At 40.8% G+C, this 25,834-nt stretch overlaps 5 protein-coding genes and 1 pseudogene across 6 annotated transcripts; 4 read left to right on the plus strand and 2 right to left on the minus strand.

The window, feature by feature from the left end:
• Window positions 1–3,187: 3,187 nt before the first annotated feature.
• On the minus strand, window positions 3,188–6,713 carry K441DRAFT_692336 (uncharacterized protein; the record flags this gene model as incomplete). Its single annotated transcript, XM_067652561.1, has 8 exons — window positions 3,188–3,507; window positions 3,583–3,719; window positions 3,766–3,872; window positions 4,191–4,495; window positions 4,664–5,270; window positions 5,642–6,151; window positions 6,306–6,492; window positions 6,529–6,713. 8 exons carry the CDS (start codon window positions 6,711–6,713, stop codon window positions 3,188–3,190), a joined length of 2,358 nt encoding a protein of 785 aa, XP_067510021.1.
• Window positions 6,714–7,639: 926 nt separating this feature from the next.
• On the plus strand, window positions 7,640–7,713 carry K441DRAFT_t3 (annotated as a pseudogene). The gene has a single exon. The product of its transcript is annotated as a tRNA-OTHER (tRNA).
• Window positions 7,714–8,462: 749 nt separating this feature from the next.
• K441DRAFT_719562 (uncharacterized protein) lies at window positions 8,463–8,687 on the plus strand (the record flags this gene model as incomplete). The annotated part of the gene is made up of 1 exon (XM_067654026.1): window positions 8,463–8,687. A coding segment is annotated over one exon (225 nt), but the record flags the coding sequence as incomplete, so codon positions are not given.
• Window positions 8,688–8,876: 189 nt separating this feature from the next.
• Window positions 8,877–9,329, plus strand: K441DRAFT_451076 (WD40 repeat-like protein; the record flags this gene model as incomplete). The annotated part of the gene is made up of 1 exon (XM_067641695.1): window positions 8,877–9,329. A coding segment is annotated over one exon (453 nt), but the record flags the coding sequence as incomplete, so codon positions are not given.
• A 240-nt stretch (window positions 9,330–9,569) lies between these two features.
• K441DRAFT_451653 (ankyrin) lies at window positions 9,570–10,007 on the plus strand (the record flags this gene model as incomplete). Its single annotated transcript, XM_067641700.1, has 1 exon — window positions 9,570–10,007. A coding segment is annotated over one exon (438 nt), but the record flags the coding sequence as incomplete, so codon positions are not given.
• A 5,721-nt stretch (window positions 10,008–15,728) lies between these two features.
• On the minus strand, window positions 15,729–16,389 carry K441DRAFT_626229 (uncharacterized protein). Its single transcript, XM_067646125.1, has 2 exons — window positions 16,250–16,389; window positions 15,729–16,137 (listed from the first exon to the last, which is right to left on the minus strand). Exons 1-2 carry the CDS (start codon window positions 16,358–16,360, stop codon window positions 15,739–15,741), a joined length of 510 nt encoding a protein of 169 aa, XP_067510025.1. The 5' UTR covers window positions 16,361–16,389; the 3' UTR covers window positions 15,729–15,738.
• Window positions 16,390–25,834: the final 9,445 nt, after the last annotated feature.

Below are 25,834 nucleotides of genomic sequence, written 5' to 3' on the forward strand. Positions count from 1 at the left end.
TAATATCGCCTCCTAAATCTAACCCTAGAATTACTTAATAAAATTCTTAACTTTTATTTACCTCTATTTCCTCTAGTATATAAGTATATTACCTTATATAGGGTATTTCTAGTTAAATTTTATCACCCTTAAGAACTCTCTTCTTTACGTCCTTAGGTCTACCCCGCGATTATACTTATTAATAAACAACTTAGTAAATATATCCGCAGGCGCTAATACTGTAAATTTAGGCTTAGTTAGGCTGGGCTGGACTAGAACTAGAGGGATGTATAATACAACTAACTATTTAACTTAGCTTTCGTATTTAGCAACGTCCGTATACTTTCTCTTAAGTTTAATATGCGCTCCCTTATCGCGCTAGATAACTAGAGCCTAGATAACCAGAGCTAGATCTACGCTTAGTAGATTGCTAGTTTTAAAGCCCTATTAGACTTACGGATTACCTAGACCTACTACTGCAATTACTTATAGAATTATAGCCACGAATAAAATGGCTTCGCCCCCCCTATAGAGCGAATCTTACTAAATACAAATTTGCGAGAAAGAGTTAGCCTATTGAAGATTACCTTAGTTGTACAAGATCGTTGTTAAGAGCTGGCCTTAAGGCAATTTTAGTGCTGTAATAAATTATACTAGGGAGTTGTTATAACAATAAAGGAACGTTTAGTGGCTTTATATTAGGAGTGGGAAGATATAGATAGCGAGAGCGATAGTGAGGGTGATGGGGCTGTAAGCGATAGTAAGAGCAATAGTAATGCGCGTCCTAGATTAGGGTTGCATAATCTTGTTCTAGAATTAGAATTATAGTATTAGTTTAGAACCGTACCGTGGCTTATATCCAACGATATCGCTATAGTAGAGGCTGGTTTCCGATATGTTTAAATCTAAACTATTTTAAATATTTATTTTTAATTAAAGTATAGCTAATCAGCCTCCTTTATATAACTATATAATTTCCTAAAATAAGTATCTTATTTAGTAAGTTTTCAACAAGTTCTACTTACTATAGTTTAATAACGCTTAATAGAAAGTCGGGTGCGATAAACTCTATACATGAGGCGCGCTAGTGCGAAAGATTATATATAATTAAATGATAATAGTAACAAAGAGACACATTATGTAATGATAAAGCGGTTAGGTTATCCACTTTTCTATTACCCGCGTAAAGTAAGGGAACATATTAAGAAGTAATATCTTTCTTTTTTCAGACAGAGTGAATTAACCCTATTAATAAGGTATGGAACCTTACTACTAATTGATTTAATATTACAATAACCCCCTAAGGTAGAAATCTATACTAAAGTGTTTATTCTAAGGCTGTCTAGTGCAAAGGTTATAAATTATAAGTAAAAACTTGCTTTTTTACTTGGATAAAGAGCATATTATTAATACAATAGACTATAAAAAGTTGAGAATTGGCATTCCTTAACTACTAATAATTAAAATATATATACTCTTATACTATCCACCTACCCTTTCTACTAAATAAAAGTTTAAAGTCTTAATCGTTAAATTAAGCCTACCCTAGCCTAGTACTACCAAGCTTAGTTCTAACTTCGTGAATATCTATATAGATCTCTTGGTTGCGATAGGCTATCTTTATCTTTACAGCAGCCGATAGTAAAGCCGGTAGTGGCCTTACACATAATTTTAAGGTTAATTTTCTGTGGATGTTCTATTAGGATGCTTAGTCTCTTACATAAAGTAACTTATAAATTTTAATAAAACCAGCCTAATAGAGTTCGGCTTTCATTTTCGCCTCTTTAATGCCTAGATAGAGTACTAAATGACTAATAATAGCTTTTCTAATGCTCTTTAACTCGTCAGCTTCATACCACTTCTCGCGTTAGTCTACCGCCTTATACCTTTCACTTAATGCACAGGAAATGGCTTTAAAAAGGAAACTTAGAAGAGAAGACAAATATATAACCCGAAAGTGTTAACATTAGAAAGGACAGAAAGTGGAGGATTTCGTACGCCTTTAACTCGTCAGGCTTTTAAAGGTCTAGTTATACAACTATCTTGCTTCCTAAGGATAGCCTACTTCGCCATTCCGAAGAATACCCCTATGCACTTGGGATAAGGGAATTCTCCGATATCGCAACGTTCAAATTAATATCTTTACTCTACCCTCTATCCAAAGACTTTGATCTTAAGATACGAGATGTTTTCGTCGTAGCTCGATAGCGCGAGGCAACTGATCCACGCGATTATGTGCATGGGTGTTTAAGTCTTTTACACGGTGCTACTGCTGGTATCTCTCCTGATTACGAAGTCCATCGCGGACATCTACACCGAGGCTACAATGGCGATGTTTGCCCAAGACAAGGATCTAAGGTTTCTTGGTAGCGCCTAGAGCTATAAAGAAGAGGACAAGGTAGCTGCCTCCGAAAGTCATCTGGAGAGAGCTGATCTGCCCTCCTGGGTGCCAAACTGAGGACTCCCGCAATCATACGCGTCCTTGTGGGGAGAGCTTGACAAAGACATAAAGTATATTCCCTACTGGTCGGGTAATAATGAACCTGTGTTTGCAAAATTGAGACCGAACTTGAACCACAAAAGTCCTGCTCTTAAGGTTAAGGTTGTTGAGTACGATAAAGTCATTTCCATAGGTACCAGGTGGAGTGGTACTACTGCAATAGATTTTGAGCGCAAGGTACACGCCGCAAGGCATCTTTTCGCAGAAGTGCGCTTGAGTAGACGCAATGGCCAGCGTCGGAAAGAGTGGAGAGAGATACTGTAGCGGATATTCACCACTGATCGTACAAAGACTGGTTGGAGATGTTAGTATTCGACGCAAACGACCGGAGGCTGTATCTTTACTTGATCAAGTGCTATTTCCGGAACCCTGGTATCCATACCCACCATCACGTCTAATATCGAAGCAGATATTGCCGACTATGTTGATTTCGAGGATGAACTGATCTATGTTGATAGTGAATATTATAGGCCTCTTCAACAGACTCCCGTATTAGCATCCATGGAGAGGAGATTCTTTACTACAGAGCGCGGTTATAGTTCAGCCACTACTCAATTCGCTGATTCAGCTCTCACATTACACCCCTGCGGAGCTCACGCCAAAAGAAGAAACAGACTTTTTATGAGGTCACTTTTGCCCCATATATCTACCATTATATCTTACATGAAGCTACTTACATGAGTAGAAGACTAGCTTGGCGAAAGGCCCCTAATGACGAGAACGCTTAGATACATCATCGGCTTCTCTGCCTTGCGGCTGACCTCTCTTGCGACCATTTGCGGAAATCAACGTGACAGAAGCCCAAGCTGTCTCCAGCTCGCTATGCGTCTTCCCTTCTTCTTCCGCGAGCTCCTCCACAATTTTCTGCGCTTCGATTCCATCTTCGCTGTGTTTTTTTAAAATGGATGTCTCCCTCTCTTTGTATTCCTCCATAGTTCCAGGGGGAGTCGGTGCACGTAAGAGTTGCGGAGACCCAACATCAGCGATCACGTTTTTGGGCGCGGAGACATTGATCCATATCTTGGTGACTGAAATGTTGAGTTTTTAGCCGCCGGCAGGATTTTTAACACGCATTGTTTTAGAAACACTAATCTTTGTTTGACCTCGTAACACATCTAGAGCGCTCTTGATTGTTGAAGTTGCTTTGCGCAAGTTTGCGCCCTCCCGCTTTGCGACTTTAGGTAGAAAGCAGAGCTCCCGAATGAAAGGATGGTTTCTATAAACGGGCCTCTGCAAGAATCTAAATTATAATTAGCAAGAAAAACAATCGCGACAAGATTACATACTTGGAAAGCTTGGAGAATACGGATTCACCAGTCCGGTCTTTGTCCGGGTTGCTGCATTTGACGAGGCCTCCATGAGGGTATATAGCTTTAAGAAATTTGTGGATCAGCTACAAAGAATCGCCGGGGTAGACAGGAAGAAGGTTTTGCACAGCAAGCTTCGCCGAGCCTGAATAGACATGACACAAGGGAAGAGCCCTTGTGGGACCAGAAGTGTAATAGTCTGCTGAGATAAATTGTTCGTTTTTGGAGGCAGGCCTAATGCGTAGTATGACTTCATCCACAGCGGTGCCACTCTGAGCCTCCCAGAGACGCAAAAATGCATTTCCATGAGGATGACTTTGGAGTGATAGAATCATTAATGCCAGCGGTAAAGTGGGATATACGGGGGGTTTCTTCATCCCGGCCTGTCGAGTGGCTTGGCTTACGATATGGGCATCAATTGGATTCCCATTCTCGTCTGCAATAACGATTCCTTTAGGTACAAAATAGATGAACCTCCTCTCGCTGTCTTTGGTAGGCTTAACGGGCTTTGGGAGTGGGAGGTTCTCGATCGTAAAGGTTTCCCCACTTAAAACTCTCCACAATACGCTGTAGCTGACGGCGCCAGAATCGTGATTGCGGTGATATTCGCAGATGGTGATTTCAGTGCCATTGAGATTATCCTTGGTGAAGTACATCTGGTTTTCGCATGCCGCTTTCTGTGCCTGGTTGTCCAGGTGCCTGTACACATCTGGGGCCCTTTCCTGCATGTATTCTAACTAATTCTTGTTGACCATTTCGACAAATTGAGCATCGTTATCACAGTTTGTAAGAGCAAAAATCCGAGCAAACTAATTTTCCAGCTTTAGCAGAGCGGCCGTCCGACTTATTTCGTGATTTTGCCGAACATGGATAGTACCATAAGGATTTTCGATTGCCTCAGTAAGGAAGCAACGGATCAAGTTTGGAAGATCCCTTGTCGCTTCCTGTGTAGATGTGGCACAAAGATAGTAACTACCTCGCCAGGTCACTTGTGATGAAGTGGCGAAATCGAAGAACTGATCACGGTTGCCTGCGATGGCTTCAGGAGTAAGCAGCTTGGTGACGTGTTTGTTGTATAGTCTGGCAACTTCATTCCGACGCTCAGGATTATTGGGAATTGTGTATGAGAAGCCATAAGCCATTAGCATGTCGAGCTCTTTTTTGGCTTGTGCCCAGACGGCAAATGAGGAAGCCATTGCGACACCTGGGGGCCCAGAGTAGACGACCCATTTGATCTTTCGAGCAGCAGTAGCAGCTCTTTCGTTGGCCGAAAGTCTGCGTTGGCACTGGGAATTGTTTTGGCGAAGCTGAGCAAACAAATCGTCGCGTGCGTTGCGCACCTTGGTAATATGAGCAAGCTTATCAATCGTTAAGCTCAAGAAAATCGCATTGCTTTTCCGCTGCAGTTCCTGTAAATATTGCTGTTTTAAGCGCTGGAAACGTTTATAGAATTTTGTTCCTGGGCCAGTTTTGTCCTTAACCGCCTTTACAATTTGGGCATACAGGACTGGCTTAGGGGAGGTAGAACTCGTCCGTTTCAGTGCCTCATTAAAGGCAACCCAGCCTTTTATAGCCGTTATCAGATAGACAGCTTTCGAAAGCTCGATCAATTTTCCTTAATGGGCGACCCGACCAGGATGTAATAATAGAATGACAATGTAGACAGACTGGTCGTTATTGGACTCGCTAGAGTAACGGCGCAGATGAAGATTGCCAATCGAGTCCAATAGGGTGAAGTGATCGTGCTGTAGGCTATTTATGGACTTGAAGTTATTGAGAGTGGCATAAGAGGGCTAATCGTTTAGAATCAGCGCGCAATCCCAGGGCAAGCGCAATAAAACACGAATAATCTTACCAAATGACCGTAGGTTAAAACAACGAGAGGTCTAACGAGGGTGAAATAGCGTTTAACGAACAGTAAAGCATCGTTTAACGTAGCTGGATCTGCCTTCGGCCAGTTGAAGAGGTTGATGAAAGGCAGATGATTGCTTGTAGCCATTCGGGCAGTAAGACTAGATTTAAGGGCACTGAGGTTCTTCTCCCACGAACCGAAAAAGTTAAAAGCAGTTGTAGCAAGGTGAGCAGATCTAGATAATCCCAAAAAGAAAGACTCGCCCTTAGGATCCAAAAAAACGCCTTGTGTGATTTCGGAGCTAAGTGTTAAGAACGGAGTAAAGCCATTCTGCAAAATAGAAAACATTAGGCCTCTGACAAGGGAATCTAACTGGTGCGTGAAAAAGAGATACTGTGACGTTCCAGTCTTCGCGGGGTTGGTATTCGCGTAAACTTGAATCTCCTTTGCGAGCGCTTTAATCTGACTTTGCTCCTTTAGAGAGGCGGGACGTGTGGCCACGGAAGATTCAAGCTGTGGAATAACTAGAGTTAAAAGGAGTGCAAATTACTTCTCATCGACTGTGGTTGGTTTATAGAGAAATCGGCCACCTGCTTCCGTGTTAACCACACCTGCCTGTGACAGGAAGGTTAGAGCCCATTGGCGGCACAAAGACTTTATAACTTACCTGCAGCAGAGTGATGAGCTCTTGCTCTGTGGTATCTACAACGCTGTCGTCAACCGCGCAGGTAGCCCTCGCGTTCGAGACCTCTTCAACAAGTGCATCTCGAATTACATTCGGATATAGCAACAAGGTTGTCTGGATGAAGCGAATAGCAAGCGAGCCGGGCGTAGAGACGAGATCATGCCAGAATCTGTGCCATGGTGAGTACCCAGTCTTTCCAACGTACCGAATGTATGTCACTGCCGTAGAATCTGCTGAGTGGAGAAGACCAGTCCATGTTCGAAGTATTTGGCATTCTTCATAGCCTATAGTGGAGACCTGCTTGATGACCTCGAGTAGCTTATAAGGCTGGAAGCTGAATGTGCGAATGTAGAAGGTTATGAATCCAGTAGGACGAGAAGACCATGTCATGGGAACATTATGCAAGTCTAAAATTTGGTTTAGCTGCTCAGGAGATGCGAACAAAGTGTGCTCTAGACTTTGGTGCCAAAGGTCACTGTGTTTGTGCTAAGGCAGGCACCATTTGAGGCGAGCAGGCGTCCCTATGGAAAAGCTAATGCCTTTCTCCTGCATGCGGGAGATGATGGTGCCATGGACATATTTTTCCAGATCGAAGGCCGACGACTTGATTAACGACATGGGATGCACGATATGAAAGCCTCTTCTTGTGGACTATGCTGTTTCTTTCTGTGAGATGTGGGTTTTCGAAGTAGGTTGCGAATCCTCGAAATTCAACGTAAAACTATCAAAGCGTTATTACGGTCGATAATTGGAGTACTGCTTAGTACTAGGCCAGCGAAATCCGACTCTGCAGCCTATACGTTGTGCTGGCTACGAACCTGATCTCTTTAAAGATCAGAGCCAATGCAGAGAGGTATACACATCACACGTTATGGTGACAAGAAACGCGTGCCATTAGTTGGAGAACGCGTACGCTGGCGATGTGTTTACCCTTAACACGTACGTGTAAGGGCCACGACTTAACACACAGTGGCTAGCCACAACCGGCAATCTAGTAAATGGAATTAATGACATAGCCCAAACAAGTAGTTTTGTCGCTCTCACTTCACCTCTTAATGTAGCGTTATATTTTTCAAACTTAGAATATGGATAGTTCATGAGTTAAATTTGATTTTTTGGCATTGAAAACTTCTCTTCGAGCATGTGTTTCTTATACTAGAGCCTTTCCTTTTTTATTGACTTCCTCGTCGCTGCATCGTCCGCTATTGTAGCGGGTACGACTGGATTTACAAATTATATATAAATTTTATTTTAACTTAACGAAACCGAGCTTATTTGGTCTAATGGTACGTTGTTTCATGTATTTGAAAGCAACCTCTAATATTATTTATTCAGGTTAGGATCCTTGCCTTCCAAGCAAGGGGTCGGCGTTCGATTCGCCGGATAAGCATTATTCATTTTTTTTCCTTTTTATTTCTTAGCTGTATACTCAAGCCCAAGAGCGGGTAGAAATTTTTTTATGAGATTAGTTGTTCCCTCGTTATACTATCCAAGAACAGAATTGGACTTATACATTTTTTAAAAGAGTCAAAACTCAGCAAATTCAGCGACCACATCATCTTTAGAACCCGCTGTTGAGCTATTATCCGAAAATTCTTCCTAGAGCGGCGATCTTCTTCTGATATCCGACATTAGAAGGTCTCCGAATGTTATATGATGAAACTCTAGTATTGAGAGTCGAGCTAGAGACCGTTTTCGAGACCGCCCTGTCAAACAAACACGAACCCTGGGCGCACAAGCACCTGTTGAGCCTTGAGTGGGGCCTAGGTGACCTCCCTATCAGACATTTGTCCCAAATAAATCAAATCCCACTTCCCTGATTTGGCCTGACCCGACGATTTTCGCCTTGGAGAAAGAATTAGCTCGAAGAACACAGCGAAATGAGTGCTACTTACAGCAAAAAGACTACGAAATTATTTCCTTAGAGAGTCCAGCCTAGTTGGGTTTGTTGGGGACAAAATTTCTCCATATGCCATATTTCCGCATACCCAGGGAGCTGATGGCCTGGAATTCGGCTCCAAAGATCTATGGGAAGGTACTGACAAGAGCAAGGCTGACTATACTGAGACTAAACTTTGCGGAAAACAAGATCCCAATCATTCTCTGCACTACGCACTGCACGCGGCATCGCAAGAAAGCAACGACAGGGCAGTCGAGCTGCTGCTAAACAAAGACGCCGACGTCAACGCTAAAGAAGGAGACTACGGTAACGCGCTCCAAGCAGCGTCGCAGGAAGGTCACTCGGCCATCGTCAAGCTGCTGCTGAGCAAAGGCGCCGACGTTAACGCTAGAGGAGACTACGGTAACGCGCTCCAAGCGGCGTCGCAGGGAGGTCATTTAGCCACCGTTGAGCTGCTGCTGAGCGAAGGCGCCGACGTTAACGCTGGAGGAGACTACGGTAACGCGCTACAGGCGGCGTCGCAAGGAGGCCACGAAAAGGCCGTCACACTAATGCTAGAGACGGGTAAGATCGACGCTGACTCCAGAGATGACTCAAACCGGACGCGACTGTCATGCGCAGAAGCGAATGGTCACGGGACTATGGTTAAACTACTGCACACGCTCGAGGGCCATACGAAGCCTATATATACTATAGCCTTCTCACCGGACGGCAGGACGCTGGCGTCGGGATCGGACGACGGCACTGTCAAGCTGTGGGACGCCGGGTCGGGCGCCGTGCTGCAGACGCTCGAGGGCCATAACAGGGAGGTCACGGCCATGGCCTTCTCGCTGGACGGCAGGACGCTGGCGTCGGGGTCGACCGACAGCACCATCAAACTGTGGGACGCCGGGTCGGGCACCGTGCTGCAGACGCTCGAGGGCCATACGAAGCCTATATGCGCCATGGCCTTCTCGCCGGACAGCAAGCAGCTGGTGTCGGCATCAAGCGATAGTACTGTCAAGCTGTGGGACACCGGCTCAGGAATGGTACTGCACACGCTTGAGGGCCATACAAAGCCTATATACGCCATGGCCTTCTCGCCGGACAGCAAGCAGCTGGCGTCGGCATCAAGCGACAGCAGTGTCAAGTTGTGGGACACCGGCTCGGGAGCGCTGTCGCTGCTGGAGACGAGCAAGGTCAAGCTCAACTCCAAGGACACTACATATAGCCAAACACCGCTGTCGTTGGCAGCAAGGAATGGGCATAAGGCCGTGGTCAAGTTGCTGATGGAGATAGGCCAGGTTGACATCGACCCAAAGGATACTGAACATGGCCAGACGCCGCTCTCGTTAGCGGCTAGTAACGGGCATGAGATTGTGGTCAAGCTGCTGCTCGATACGGGTAGGTTTGAAGTCGACTCAAGGGATAATTCTGGTTGGACACCTCTCTCATTCGCGACGCAGGGAGGGCACCAGACTGTGGTCATACTGTTGCTCAACACAGAGAAGGCTGACGTCGACTTAAAGGATGAGTACGGTTGGACGCCACTATCGTGGGCAGCAGAGAACGGACATAAGACTACAGTTATACTACTGCTCGCAACAGGCAAAGTTAATATCGACTCAAAGACTACTGATTATGGTCAGACACCGCTCTCATTAGCGGCTAGTAGCAGGCATAAGAGCGTGGTTAAGCTGCTACTTAACACGGGAGAGGTTGATGTCGACTCAAGAGATTATTCTGGTCGGACACCGCTCTCATTCGCGGCGCAGGGAGGGCATGAGACTGTGGTCAAGCTGCTACTCGACACGGGAGAGGTTAATGTCAACTCAAGGGATAATTCTGGTCGGACGCCCCTCTCGTTCGCGGCGCAGGGAGAGCATAAGACCATACTGCTCCGCAATCAATTATCGATTATATCGATTGATCGATTCATAAGGTCATATTAGGTCATCATTATCGACTCGACTTCCGTCGATTCTAAGCGATAATCGATCGATCGCTCGAAAGTCGATATAGATGCGGGCACCAATCATATATATTGAATTGGTGATACTTGGCATGGTGGTGAGGTGTAGTTGTCAGATAATCTGTATTCTCTGTGGCGTAGGACGTGCCAGAGTTGCCAAGGATAGGCCGGATAGCCCTCTCGGATAATAGACCTATCAGCTGATAGTATCCGGAGACTATCCGGATAGTCTCCGGATAGTCTTAGCAAAATCCCCTTAATATGCTTATACTTATAATACACCCCTTAATATTAAATAAATAATTTTTTTATTAAAACAGATTTATAGAGCTCGTAAAGCGCTTTAAAATAGTACCGCTTTTATTAAAATATCCTAAGGATAAGTAATATTATATAGATATAAAGCTTATAAGAGCCCTGTAGAATAAGGCTTACCCGTACGGAGCTCTACTAAAGCTTAGCAAAAGCTCTGCACGAAGCTCTGCACGAAGCTCTACGGAGGCTCTACACGAAGCTCTACGTATAGAGGCTCTACACCAAGCGCTGCACTAAGCTCTACGTACGGAGGCTCTGTATAAAGCTCTGCGGAGGCTTATATAAAGCTCTATATAAGGCTTTAGTAAATACCTTTAGCTTTCCTACTAATTAGATATCTACTTTTTACCTTTTTTATTTATACTTCTCTTTATATAAAATACTATAAAATAAAATAAAAATAGGAAAAAAGAGAGGAGACTCAGCAGTTTAAATTCAGTAACTTTTATCTACTCCTTATTATCTGTTAGCGACTCAGTCAATCGAGGCATGAGCACGGTATGAGGGACGTGCAAGCCTGTACAATTGGATTGTCTATAAACGAGAATCTAAAGCTAGAGAAAGGAAAGGAGAAGAAGAGCAGCGCCGGTCGAAGTAGGGTTCTTTTATGTGGTCCTCAAGTCACGTGACCGCAAAGTTCTGCCGTTTTCTGCCAGTGCCGTAACATTATCCTCCAGTTCTATAATCCGATCCTCACCCTCTAGTACTCCCGCTACCGCCACTATAGGCTGAGAATTTATATCGTACGATAAACATCGAGCCCCACAATCCCGCTACTTGTAATTTCCACAGCACCCACCATAGAACCCTAGGAGACTCCAACACTTAGTAAAGGGGCAAGGGCCTACTAGACGACGCGGAGTTGCCGTACAAGTCTCGCAGGACTAACGTTTAATTAGCTCTCTGCCTCGTACAAGTAATATAGGTTACTTACAATTATATTTAGAGATCCGCAACTCTAAATTAGAATCGCATTTATATATAAGGTGTAAGGGTACTTTTGGTCCCTTACTCGGCTGCATCGCCTAGGAGCTCTAAGGGGTAGCCAAGCCCTAGCCGAAGGCTAGGCTTGGCACCTCCTTATAAGCTCCTCGGGCTTGCAGCCCTTTCCCTCCTCATCGGTTCGTCTCTGTACTTAGGCTATTGCCTACCCTTATTACCATATCGTCCTCTTCCATCGACTCCCTATGTGACTCATGCTCGGCTTGCCTGCTCCCTACCGTATACCCTGGCAATACTGCCTTACATAAGGGCCTTCCCGTCTACACCTGCCTCTCTAATACCCCCCCCCGCCTAAGCCTCTATATTAATCGCCGGCAAAGCTTCTACCCTCTCCTGCTTATCCTAAGAGTAGTTAGTTATATAGGTATATTGTACAGAGAGGAGAGTTTACTTATAGTATAGCAATGTTGCCAGAGAATCTCTTGTATGGTAGGACAGGAGGTATACTAAATAATTATATTTCCTAATTCTCAATAAAGGACGATATTGGTAGGATTTAAACTTATAAACTTTTAAGTTTAAAATTACTATATTTACCTACGCCACCTACGCGCCTTTAGTAGATACCTTTTGCCTAAAATTATTTTATTTATATACCCCCCTTCCCCCTTTTAGTATTGTATAACATACCTCTTATATACTTTCCCTCGTACGACTATAAGAGAATACTTATAATCTTACAAGCCGCCTAGTCCTTTGCGCACTCCGATGCCTTAAGTATTTATAGAGTAGTTCTCGTACGATCCTATAGAACGCGACGTTAAAACCCTAAAAATACTCTCTCTAGCTTATCGCTTATTCCAGGTATTAAGAGAACTTTAATTATAAGCTATAAGAGTTATAGAAATCTCGTACGCTAAAGAGGCTAATTCTACTATTAAATAGCTATTATACGGCCATTAAGTGGAATTGGATTCTTATTAATATAGTTATTAAACTTATCTAGACTCTGTAGACGAGTATACTTTAAATAATACTAAAGATAAGCCTTATAGAAGGTAGAGAGGTTTTCTTTAGACTCTAAAGGCGACTTTTAAGTTTTCTTAGTTGCGTACGATATAGTTAAACCTAAAGTATTACTTTCTCGCGGAACCTCTCCTAGAGCTTTTATACGCTAAAGAGCTTCTTTTCTCCTTCAATAGTAATATAATTATTTTAATCTTTTAAGAAAGCCGTATAACACTCTAGGTTAAGAACTCGTGCCGCTAGATAGTAGGGAGAATTATCTAGCTTTTTAATATACTTTACAAGCTTTTCCTCCGCATATTAGAGTTAAGCAGCTATAAACTTATCCTTAGCCTTAGTAGCTATTACCTAGAAGGAAAGAATTAGCTAGAGAAATATTAAAAGTATTATATAATATACTAATGCAGTCTATATTATATCCTTAAGAATATTAACTAATTTTAGAACCCTCTCTAGTGTTATATAATCTCCTTAAAGAAATAGAGTTGCTTTATAGAAAGACTAAAGGAAATTATAAATTGTATAAAGATATATCTATTCGCTTATTAAGAGGATATTATCTTTTAGGAAATTGTCCTTATAGTACTTTACGTAGAGTTAAAGCCTAGCCTTTACCTTATCCTCTAGAGCCATATATAATATAAGAAACTAGCTATTCTATCTCGTACAATTATTAAAAGAAATAACTTTACTAGCATGTTTAATAAACTATATTGTATAGTTAGCTAAGCTGCGGATATAAATAATATGGTTATAAAGCTTTCCTATCGGCCCCATAATATTTCGAATATTTTTACCTCTTTTACGTATTTTGTCCGATACTAGCTCTAATTCTTTATCCTTCTTTTTCCTCTTATCTTTTCCTTTAATTAGCTGTAGTGCTTATTATATAACTTCTTCTTCTTCCTCTTCCTCTTCCTCTTCTTCCTTATCCTCTTTATTATATAAGTTTATAAGCTTTTTATCCTTCTTTAAACTAAATAGAAAGGCCTAAACAATAAGATTAATAACGTGCCCCTAATAGTGAATTCTTTAATATATTGCAATCTAGTTAATTTTATATTTAAGGCTAAGCCATTAGCTAATTATATAATAGAGAATATTGTTTAATCCAGTATTATCGCCAATAAGAGCTCTAATCTTTATTTTAATACTATACTTAATAAGAACCGGATAAAGCGCCTCCTATTAATCTGCACCACTTTAACTAGATATTATATAAAGGGTAATTAAGGGGTTTTAGTATTTGTCCTGGATATTAATAAAGCTAGTATAGATTTTAAGAAGAAGGGTATAACTTAGAGAGGTCCAGACGTCTACGGAAAGGTAAATATTTATCTTTATAGATTAAAGTACTTTTCGTATAATATCTTAACTCTTAGTAAAGTGTTTAAGAATCTAGGTTATAATTATTATGTAGTATATCGGGATAATTAAGGGTGCTTCTTAATTTAACGCTTTTATAAAAGTATAAAACTCTAGCCATTCCACATATAAGAAGGGAAGCCGTTGTACAATAATTAGATCCAGAAGTGCTTGCTTTACGATATCTTAATATACCGTACGCTTTAGAACCTCGCCCTTAAGACCTTAGACTTCTCCTTTTACTAGAAGCTTTTAATATAGTTCTAAAAGAGATCTCTCCCCCTAATCTTTTGCTATTGTACGCTCTTAATTCTCTACTAGATTCCATTTAATATTATATTTTCTAAGATGGCCTTATAATCCAATAGTTAAGGAATAGTGTCCTTTTAGGTCTTAAGGAGGATAGTATTTATAAAATAGCGTTTCTTTATATAAGCTTTTTCTTCCTTTATTGCCGTATAAGTATATTTATAAATTAAGGAGACTTATCTTAAGGTATATATTATATAAGTAGTTAGGATTAAACCGGTATTAGCTTCGGTCTTAACACTGCTTAAAAGAGTAGAAAGTGTATTAACTTTAAAGGAATTATTGTCATCGAAGTTTTTAGAGTAAATTTCACTAGTATTAGCCATATTTATAGCATTATACAATAGAAATAAGAGATTTAGTTATATAGTTAAAATTCTACGGATGCCAAGCCTTATCTGGATATTATCCGATATCCGGGCTATCCTCGGATAGGATTATTATCCGCCTAACTAGATAGGATAATCTATCTGACACAAGTCTGGGACGTGCACAAGTCACGTACACGGAGCATGTGCATTGTAAATCTCTTCATAGAGCCCTAGGGGCCCCAGGTCAACTACCACATCAAGACGACACAGATCGTCAATCAATTATTAATTAATTAACCTATTTTATCAATGAACTGCTCTATATGCACTTCGTAACAGTTATAAGCCTAGTCCGCCGACATAAGAAGCTATTTAGTTATCACTTAATTATTTAAAGAAATTCTACCTTATTATTAAAAGGACGATCCTAACGATAAGGACGATTCGACTACGAGATTCCACGAGATTCCACCTTAATTATCACAGGATGACCTAGATTAAAATTCCATCTTAATTCCCTCTCTGCCTATTAGTTAAATGACTCTACTAATATTGAGGTCGTCTACCACGATTATCCTTAATAAGCCAGAAGACTGGGAATAATGGCTATGGCAACTCCAAGCCCTTATAGATTAGCGAATTTGGGCCTACGTTAACCTAGATAATACAGCACCTTAACGAGATCTATTACGAGAACTAGCCTATCTAGAAGTTATAGATTTTAATAAGAATGTAACCTTATATATATAGCTCTCGACAAATTAATAGAAAGCGTATAAGAATAGCAGACGATACTACGACTAGGATATAAAGTATTTCCTAAGATAGGAAGATTATCTCCAATAGATCCGCACCTAGATTACGTCTATAGTATCGATTTAGAAGAAGCTACTACTTAACCTTTCCCTTATAGTTAAGGAATGGCTAACTTAGTTAAAAGAAGACACTAAGCCCTTAAAGAACTTTATAATAAGGAAAGTATAACTATAGTATATAGAATTACTTAAGGGACTTAAGTAGATAAAGGTTACCTAGTGGCTTAACTAATGGGAATATGTAATAAAGATGGTAGAGAAGCACGACCTTCTATAGATAACTAATAGGATCTAGCTTATAGACCTTGCAAATGCGATACGACCTATAAGCGAAACCTATTTTATTCTATATATAAAACAGGTAAATAATACTAAAAAAGGCTCTCTTATTAAAATACCGTAAAGTAGTAATTGTTAGCGACTCAGTCAATTGAGGCACGAGCACGGCAAGAGGGACGCGCAAGCCTATACGATTGGTAGTCTATAAACGAGGATCTAAAGCTAGAGAAAGGAAAGGAGAAGAAGAGCAGCGCCGTATCGCAGCTGAACTTGGTATTACCCCAGCTAGGTGGCCTGGTGGAGCGTCCTCGGCTTGTTTTTCGAATACTTGTTGTATTGCTGCCGCAAGTTGGTGTATGTCAAAAATTGAGCATAGCATAGAACATTGTACGACCGTGGAGAAGTATGGAGTTTGGTTCTTAGACAAGGCTCTGGCTACCGTTGGTCCAGGGCCACTTTCTAGGCTGATTCCCGCGCAGAGCTTTGTCGATGCGGTCTTTGCGACCGTTGTTCTAAACGATGAGGCGAGTTGTGCCTCGATGCGAGCGTGACCATAAAGTCGCATCAAGTCTTCCTCGATCACAATGTCTGATCCAGAGCCCTGTAACCTCCGTTAACTACAATCGTGATTGCGAGTAGTACGTCTCGAGATAATAAAGCTCATTGGAGAGGTCGATGTAGGCGTCATTAGATAGCGGGACGAGGCTGTTTACCTGCAAGCTCCTTGCCAACTTAATCACATCTTCGACAACCTGGGATCGCCCTATAATCGGAAGAAGTCGTGTGAGTTCAAGTGACAACGCAAATTGACTGGAAAAAGGCATTTTTCTAGCACCAGAGAGTTTGTAGCGAGGGCCGAGTCTGTAAGCGGGAGGAAGGTTGCGAGTAGGTATCCTATTTAAAGGCAACGGGGCGTAAGTAGCCTTCAAATGCACCCCACCGTACACCAACTTGATCTACAACTTCCGGGGGTCAGCCCACAGGACTTTGAAAGAAAGCCTAGACTGTACTCCACATAGGAGGCTTATTTTGGATCGGACTGGCTAATGCCTGCAATGGCTAATTTCTGTTTCCCAGATGATCGTCTTACCAGGTGTGTCCGAGAGGATGTAACAGGGCCCTTACCTCAGCAGGCTCAGACCGTGAATCGTTGGGGCGCACGGACGTTCGTACTGCTACTTATCAAACGAATTCCCCACAGAGGGTCTGAGAGCTTATGGGCGTCATTTTAGTGGTAGCTTAAAGTTCTCTGTCGCAATCTTACCTTACTGCTATACCTTATATACTTCTCTAGGTTTAATTATCTCTAAAATACTATAAGGTGAAAGCTCTTTATCTTCTCTATCGCCTCTACGTTATAGTAATATTGCAGCTTTATTATATGAGAAGTTAGATATAGGTAGTTGGTTAGTTTTAATCTAGTTTTATTATAATCTTACCTTACTACTATACCTTATATACTTTTCTACGTCTAATTATCTCTAAAATGCTATAAACTAAAAACCCTTTATCTTCTCTATCGCCTCTATATTATAGCGATATCGTAGCTTTATTATATAAGCTAGATATAGGTAGTTAGTTAGTTTTAGTCTAGCATCTACAAAGATACGATTTAAAATCTAACTTGCGTTTTATAACAATATATCTCGCCCCTTAGTATTCTAGATATAGGTGTTGAACGTAGAATCGGATGAGGACTCTGTTTATTAAAGAGGGCTCTAGAAGCTCTCTTATATACATCAGGTAGGTCCAAATACAATGACGACGACGTCGTCATTTAGTAGGTCATAGTTAATAGAAACAGGTAATGAGACGTTCGATGAAACATACGAACTCAAGATACGAGACAACTGAGACATAGTTCGTATAGACGATCTAGGTCGTCAGACAGTAGTACGATGGTGGTAAGGAAGTCCGATTCAGGTCGACAATAGGGCTATAGTATATATTTATAAAGATATAATTACCTAAAGAATCCATCATATCAAATATATATATTATGACTATTATGGTTGGGACGTAGCTCGTAGGAAAGGATTAAAAAAGATAATTTCAGTTTGTACGCTTCGCAGAAGATTTTGGAGGGTATAGAGAGCCGTTGTATTGCCCCGTAACTAAATCCTACCACGGAGCGTCTGATTTATAAGATAAAGTCGGGCACGAATACTCTTCATAGTTGCACGTGATTTTCAAGAGTTCATCGTGTGAGACCTTTATAGGTGCTCCACGTTCAGGGGGTTTATCCAGATAGTTCTTGCCAACTGCAACTGGGTAGAAGTCAACGCCTTCATCTGTACATCTTCTTAGCGTCGTCTCTTCTCTCTTTGATTATTCAGAGCTGAGAATAAGCAAGCTAACCTGGCTTGGGACCGTGCGCAAAGCCGTACAAATGCTATATACAGTGGTAAAAGGTCAGATGCAAGGCCATCAATACGGTCTGTGGTCTCGTGCAAGGTGCTGATGTCAACCTGTGCACGGTTTGCGCACGGCCTTCTAGCTTGCTTGCTTGTTATCAACTCTGACCATGATCGTCTTTTTCCGTTAAGAGTCGTCTTTGGATCGATGACATGCGTGGGTATCTTGGTTGGTTCAGCGCTCAACGCCATTAATGATCGAGGTCCTAGATACGACATAAATTAGCGAGTGCAGATTCCTATCTCGAATGTTCATGGCTCACTTTCTACCCGAAAGAATCAGTCAGGATGAAGTTGCAATGTGCTCTTGTTTAAAGATACTTCTAGCGGAGAATGATCACCAAACCGAAGGTGCAGGTATTCGCGAAAATTCCATCTCGGCGGGTTTTTAGCTTCTAGCGCAACAATTATAAGTTCAATCAAGGAGGGCTGGGCGAGGCAGATTCCAAGTTTGGTGTCGTAATCTTAAAGCATCTGTCAGATATTCCTTTCGCGGCACCTTCTATGAGGGTCTATGCCTGTCTCCGCGGGGCAGATTTCGGGCCAACCTACACGCATATCTCAAAGCCAATCATCTCCTTCTGAAAGTGCTTTTGGGAGTACCCCCGTTGAGTGGCGTTAAACACTAACAGAAGCTGGCGCCTGACGACCAGGGTCTGCATCAAGTTACCAATACGAGGCAGAGTCGGATGTGATTATGCATTATGTCGACCGGAATTTGAGGCTATATATTGTCCTAATTGGCGTTGTCAATAGGACTGGTCTTTTTTGGTGTTAGTTAGCGGTCAACACATTGTCTCAACCCTGGCTGCATACTGGTGGAAACATGATGCATATGAGACTGATGTACGGTGGCAGATTTTCTAGTATGCCCGAACTGTGCGCTTTGGCCTGTTTGCAGTCTAGATCCAAAGCTGCATGGGGATGTTTGGTGAGCTATTCACTAGTGTAGTGGGTAGTGCACTCAAGTCTGCCTGCGGGGTAGGACACACTCGCAGTGCTTTTATCTATATTCACTATTGATTAACGATTATTGAACATTGAATATTAACGCTTAATATGCAATATCAATACTATATGTTCAATACTGAAAGTTATTGAATATGGACATGTCTATGTGGCCAAGCGAGCACTGCAGCACCCCTGCATCTCAGCAACACCAACATCATCAACATTCACAAAATTGAGCCTTGCTTGCTTGCTTTCCATATTAGTCTCATTTAAGAGCCAATGCCTTATTTACTCAATTTCTAATAATTAATTGTTGCTGTTAATAACTTAATAACCTATACGCTTATCTAAACCTTCGCGAATTATCCGTAAAAACCTTAAAAACTTAACTAATAATAACACACTCGACGAGCTAAACTCCTTAGAGGTTACCTACTAGTTTCCCTTACCTTCCCCTATACCTTTAGGCGATACGCCGGCATTATAGTCTCTATCCTCTATAATAGCGCCTCTCTCCGCGGCTTAACGCGAGACTTTAGCCGCTAAAAAAGCTAAAGAATGGCTTTAATAACTATATAAGGAGGACCTAAGAATTAAAAGAGCTTAGGTAAAGGAGGTTAAGGACTAAGTAACTAACTGGAAAATAAGACTTCTTTAGGAATAAGAGGACCGTACTAAAATACTACGCGTTTAAAAAGAATAGAAAGATTAGGTAACTAAACTCTATATATTAAGCCTTGCTACGGTAATAGTAAGATTAGCTATAGTAGTATTATCCTTAACCCTAATTAATAAACTAGGTAAGTTGCTCCCCTATATAGCTAATATCCTAAATATTCTCTTCTCTAGCGTCCCAAATAAAGAGATACTTAAGGTATTTTAGGGTACTTTCTTGCCTAATAACCTCTCTCGCCTTTAAATATACTAGCTTTAGTCTAAGCCTTAGAATAATATCCTTATTATTAATAGCGTTCTTTCTATAAGACTAAAAGAAGAGATAATAAAGGACTACCTATTAGTTAAAGTGTGGGTAGAGGACTTCCTTAACTATATAATAATTTTAATTATTATATATAAGAATCTTTTAGTAGATTTTATTCCCTAAATACTTACCTTTTATAATTAAGTTATCTAGCTATTTACCACCTACTAAATTGCTCCCTTAATAACTATAGCCTTAGAGTACTACTCTATAGTTATTTAAAAGAACTAGTTAGAGCTAGCTAGCTAGAAGATCTCTAGTAACTTCTTAGATATCTATTATAATCCCAGTACTTATAAATCCGTATCTATCTTAAAACGCACGTAAGTAAGTACTAATATCTTAAGGACCTATTATAGCTTTAATAAAGGGAAATATAACCTAGGTAAGAATTATAAGTTCCTATATACCTATAGCAAGTATAGTAGCCTATATGCTGCGAGAAATTATAAATAATAATTACTAGAGGAAAGTATTAATAAGGAAAAGAAAGAGGAGGAAGAGGATTTTATTAAGCTATACCTATACTCCGCTAAAACCGTGCTCCACCCTTATAGTATAGGTAGGCTAAATACTATACTATTATTTCTAGTCTTCCTACCCTCCTCTCCTCTATAGGACTCTCCCTCCCCCTTAATTATTTAAGCGTGGGGGCATTATTTATCCCTATACCCTAGTAACCTCTAACATAATATTATTAGTATCTTAAAGTTCGGATATTAGATTAGGGTAGACCTAAAAATTAAGCTCCTTTCCTAGAAGAACTAAGCCTTAATAGCCGTAAATATTGTTACGGCACTGGCAGAACTTGGTAGAACTTGACTGGTAGAACTTAGCAGAACTTTAAGGTCACGTGACTAGAGGACCGCATAAAAGAACCCTACTTTGACCGGCGCTGCTCTTCTTCTCCTTTCCTTTCTCTAGCTTTAGATCCTCGTTTATAGACTACTAATTATATAGGCTTATGCGTCTCTCTTGTCGTGCTCGTGCCTCGATTAACTGAGTCGCTAATATTATCTAAAGCTTATCTTACCCTTTCTTCCTAAGAAGGAACTTAAATATATCTATAAGGCTATAAAAAGGATAAGGACATAGAATAGGACCCTAAGGACATTACTAGGACCATAAGGATAGGACAGAACCCCTAAAACATAAAAGGAACATAAAAAGAACCCTAAGAACTGGACGCGCATAGACTAAAACCCCTAAAGAAATTACCCGGAATTACCTAATACCCGTACCACTATGCCAAGAAACACAGCAGCTAGTAAAGTAGCTGTAGGACCCTTAAATACCTTAGATAAAGAAATAATAACTATTTTAACCCCCTAGGCGGAGCTTGCGGTAGCTAATGCCGAAATTAAACGGCTACAAGAACTGCTAGAAACTAGGGACACCCCTACCTCTAGCAATGACCTATTGGACAAACTTGCTACAGTCCTTAAGGCCCTAGCCTAAAGCACCGCATTATTACAATCTGCGAAGGTTATAGACCCCCCATTACTTATAGACGGAACCAACCCTATATTTAATAATTGGAAGCTTTAACTGCAAGACAAGCTTAAAGTTAATGCGGACCACTTCCCCACTACTTAAGCTAAAATGGCCTATATCTTTGGCCGTACCGGTGGGGATGTATAAACGCATCTACGTTTACAATACGCCGTAGACTCCGCAGACCCCTTTATCTCTAAAGAAGAAATAATTAACCACTTATCTTCCGTTTATGAGGACCCCTTTAAGATATAGAACGCCCGCCTTAATTATAAAAGCCTAAATATAAAAATAACGGAGACCTTTTTAACCTTCTAAACCCGCTTTCTGCACCTAGCTGGCTAAGCCTAAATTCCCTATAAAGATCTACTGCTAGACCTCTTTGACAAACTTACCCTAGACCTATAGCGCGCCGTACTGCTAGTTTTTACTACTATATAGACGCTAAAGGTACTTACAGACCACTATCTGGCTATTAACTAAGGCCTCTATTAAATTAAGGTACGTGCTAAGTGGTATAAAGCTAGGAACTCTTTAAACCAGACTATAAGCACTACAAAAACAGCTAATAGTACCCCTATATGGACCGCAACTCCCACGGCACCAACCGTTTAGCCTATTATTAACCTAGCAGCTAGTTATACAGCTAGTCCTACCGCGGGCCCGGTATATACTCGGCCTACTTATAGTAACCCCTATAGACAAGCCCTTAGTAATTAAGGAGCTTACTTTTTATATGGCTAAAAAGACTACTTTATAAGGAACTGCCCAATAGCGGCGAAGATAAACGAGGTTCTGTTAATTCAGGAGGATAGTATAAAGTTAGAAAAAGAGGAACCCTAAAGGAAGACTCCTCTCTAGGGTTAAAAGGAATTGATATATTATATGTTAATCTGGGTTAGCTAGTTAGTAAAAGAAGCTGCACTATCCCTTATACTTTATTCCGCAATAGATATTAAGTTTTAACCTCTGCTTTAGCTGACTCTAAAGTAAATGCCTTTGCCTTAATAGACACCTAGTGTGCTGTAAAGCTGGCTAAATTTCTAAATGTACCCCTTAAAGAACTGCCTAAACTTATTCTTATTTACGGGTATAACGGACGGATAGGGCTACCTATTACGACTATCTTACGGATCTACCTCCGCGTTGACGGATAAAGGCAGTATAACATCCCCTTCCTAATTATAGACCTTAGAAGCTATAATATAATCTTAAAAAGAAAATAGCTAGCTTATTTAGGCTTATAGCTTAATATACGGAATAGACAGCTTCTCTAGCCCAAAACTATGCCCCCAACGCCTTCCTTTATAAGAGAAATTAGTATTATAATGGAAAACCTTATACGGCCGTAGATAAACCCCGTTTACTAGGCCGATACAATGCGTAGGGACTAGGCTTTTAAGAAGGATATATAGCTTAATCCGTAAAGGATCTGTATACTACACCGCCCCTAGGTTACCTATACTACGCCACCCGTATAAGAGACCTAGGAAGTTAGTAGTGATCTACCTAAGTTCCCTAGGGAGAACTTAGGCCCTATAAAGCTATAAAGGATAGCTAGGAATATTAGACGATATACTAAACTAATAGATTAGAAGGATAACTTACGGAAAATGGAATGTGAGCTAAGGAAGATTATAAACTCTATACCGTAAAATACGGCCTAATAAAAGTCTGTAAAGAAACCTATAGACCTTCCCCCGGTTAATATCTGCTGCATTAACGCCGTAGGATTCTACCGGAACTTGGTTTAACCTAATACCGTTGCCTTTACTACTAGCTTATATAAAATCAATTAAATAATTAAGGAAAAGGAAAGTAAGCTTAGCGGATAGAAAAGCGAGCTTATAGATAAGGAGCTGGTTAAACAGAAACTGCCTCATTAATACCAGAAATTTAAGGATATATTCTCTAAGGTAGTATCCAATATACTTCCGCCTTACTAACCGTATGACTATAAGATCGAGATTGAGCCAGATAAGGAGGACACCCTTAGCTATAGCCCCCTCTGTTAGCAGTCTGCTGCTAAATTATAAGCTATAAAGCAGTACCTTATTAATAACCTAGATAAGGGCTTTATTAAGCCTAGCTAAGCCCCTTTTAACTCACCTATTCTCTTTACTAAGAAGCTAAATAGAGGACTTCGTTTCTGTATTAACTACCGTAAACTTAATAATATAACCCATAAGGACCGCTATCCACTACCCTTACTTAACGAGACTCTAGCCTAAATAAGTAGAGCTAAGATCTTTATAAAGCTTAATATCCGTTAGGCTTTTTACCGGATTAGAATAGACCCTAAATTAGAGAATCTTACTACATTTCGGACCCGTTATAGAACATATAAATATAAAGTACTTCCTTTTAGGCTAACTAACGGACCGGCTATATATCAGCGGTATATAAATGACATACTATTTAACTACCTTAATAACTTCTGTATAGCCTACCTAAATAATATTATAATCTACTCCGAGAATAAATTGGAGCATTAGGAGTATGTCTATAAAGTCCTATAACGGCTCCAGGAAGCTAGCCTCCAGGCCAATATTAAGAAGTTAGAATTTAGTGTTAAGCATATAAAGTACCTAGGTTTTATTATTAGTACGGACGGAATTGAGGCCGACCTAGAAAAAACGGCTGTAATTGACTAGTGGACACCCCTACGGACCGTAAAAGGGGTATAATTATTTTTAGGTTTCTGTAACTTCTACCGACGCTTTATTAAGAATTACAGTAGGATCACCCGGCCTCTTAACCGCCTTACTAGGAAAGACCAGCCCTTCTACTTTAACGCTATATATATGCAGGCCTTTACTAAGCTTAAAAAACGACTAGTATTGGCTCCCCTACTTGCCTATTTTAACCTAAAACGGCCCTTAATGTTAGAAACTAATGCCTTAGACGGCGCAATAGCTAGTATTTTTTCCCAGAAGCAACCGGACGGAGAATAGCACCCTATTATATACTATTTAAAGACTATAATAGATGCCGAACTAAACTACTATATCCATAACAAAGAAATGCTAGCTATTATCTCTAGCTTCTAGCACTGGCGTATATAGCTAGAAGGGACCCCTAAGTCTATTAAGGTAGTTTCAGATTATAAGGCCCTAGAATACTTTATAATAACTAAGGCCCTTACAGCCCGGCAGGCACGCTAGGCGGATATCCTATTTTAATTTTACTTCTTAATTATATATAGACTAGGCGCTATAAACCGTGCGGATGCTCTTATAAGGCGTAAATAAGACCTAGGTAACTAGACGGCTATAAAGATCTTATTACGGACTTAGATACTACTACGACTAGAGCACCTTAACCCCCGAATATAGATAGAACTAAATACAGACTCCTTAGGCGCCAAGATATATCCTATTAACCCTTTAGGACTTAACTTAATTAATAAATTACTACAGATAAACCGTACGGCCCCTTCTCTATAGGAGTACCGTAAAAAGGCAAAGAATGTTACTAGCCTATGGTCCCTTAAAAACGGATTACTTAAGTATTAGGAACGGCTAGTAGTAGCAAAGGAATAGAACTTACGGACTTGGCTTATTACTGAAGCACATACCCAGGTTTCTACGGCCCACTCTAGAAAGAATAAGACCCGCAAAATTATTAGTGACCGATATTACTGGCCCGGAATGGTTATAGACATTAACCGCTATATATAAAACTGCAACAACTACCGTAGGTCTATAATTCCGCGAGATAAGACCCCAGGACTATTAAAGCTACTTCCGATACTAGAACGCCCCTAGCAGCATATCTCTATAGACTTTTACGAGCTGCCTACAGACCGCGATAGATATGATATAGTTATAATCCTAGTTAACCGCTTTAGCAAGCGCCCGTTCTTAATCCCCTATTATAAGAATATTGACGCCAAAGAGGCGGCCCAACTATATATCTATTACGTCTACTGAATTTACAGACCACTAGATACTATTGTATCGGACCGCGGACCGTAGTTTATATTAGCTTTCTGGAACGAGTTTACCCGGATCCTAAAAATTAGGCTAAAGCTTTCTACGGCGTACCACCCCTAGATAGATAGTTAGATGGAGATTATAAATTAATACTTAGACCAGAGACTCCGGCCCTTCATTAACTACTTCTAAGATAATTAGGGCGAACTACTACCTCTAATAGACTACGCCCAGGTAACCCTACCCTATGACTCTACGGGATTTGCACCTATTTAACTAGAAATGGGGTATCTACCCTAAATAAGCTTTGACTAGGATAGGCTAGAAGGACCACAGACTATACGCGAGAAACTATCTTATAAGGAAGCCCAGCAGTATGCCAAGCGCTTAGAGGAAGCCTAGACGGTAGCCTATATAAACCTAAAAAAGGCTTAGAAATTAATAAAACAGTAGGCAAATAAGTATAGGCATAAGCCCGACTTTACCGTAGGTAATATAGTTTGGGTTATAATAAAGAACTGG

Source organism: Cenococcum geophilum, assembly GCF_001692895.1.
Source record: "Cenococcum geophilum 1.58 unplaced genomic scaffold K441scaffold_2, whole genome shotgun sequence".
Taxonomy (NCBI): Eukaryota; Fungi; Ascomycota; class Dothideomycetes; order Gloniales; family Gloniaceae; genus Cenococcum; species Cenococcum geophilum.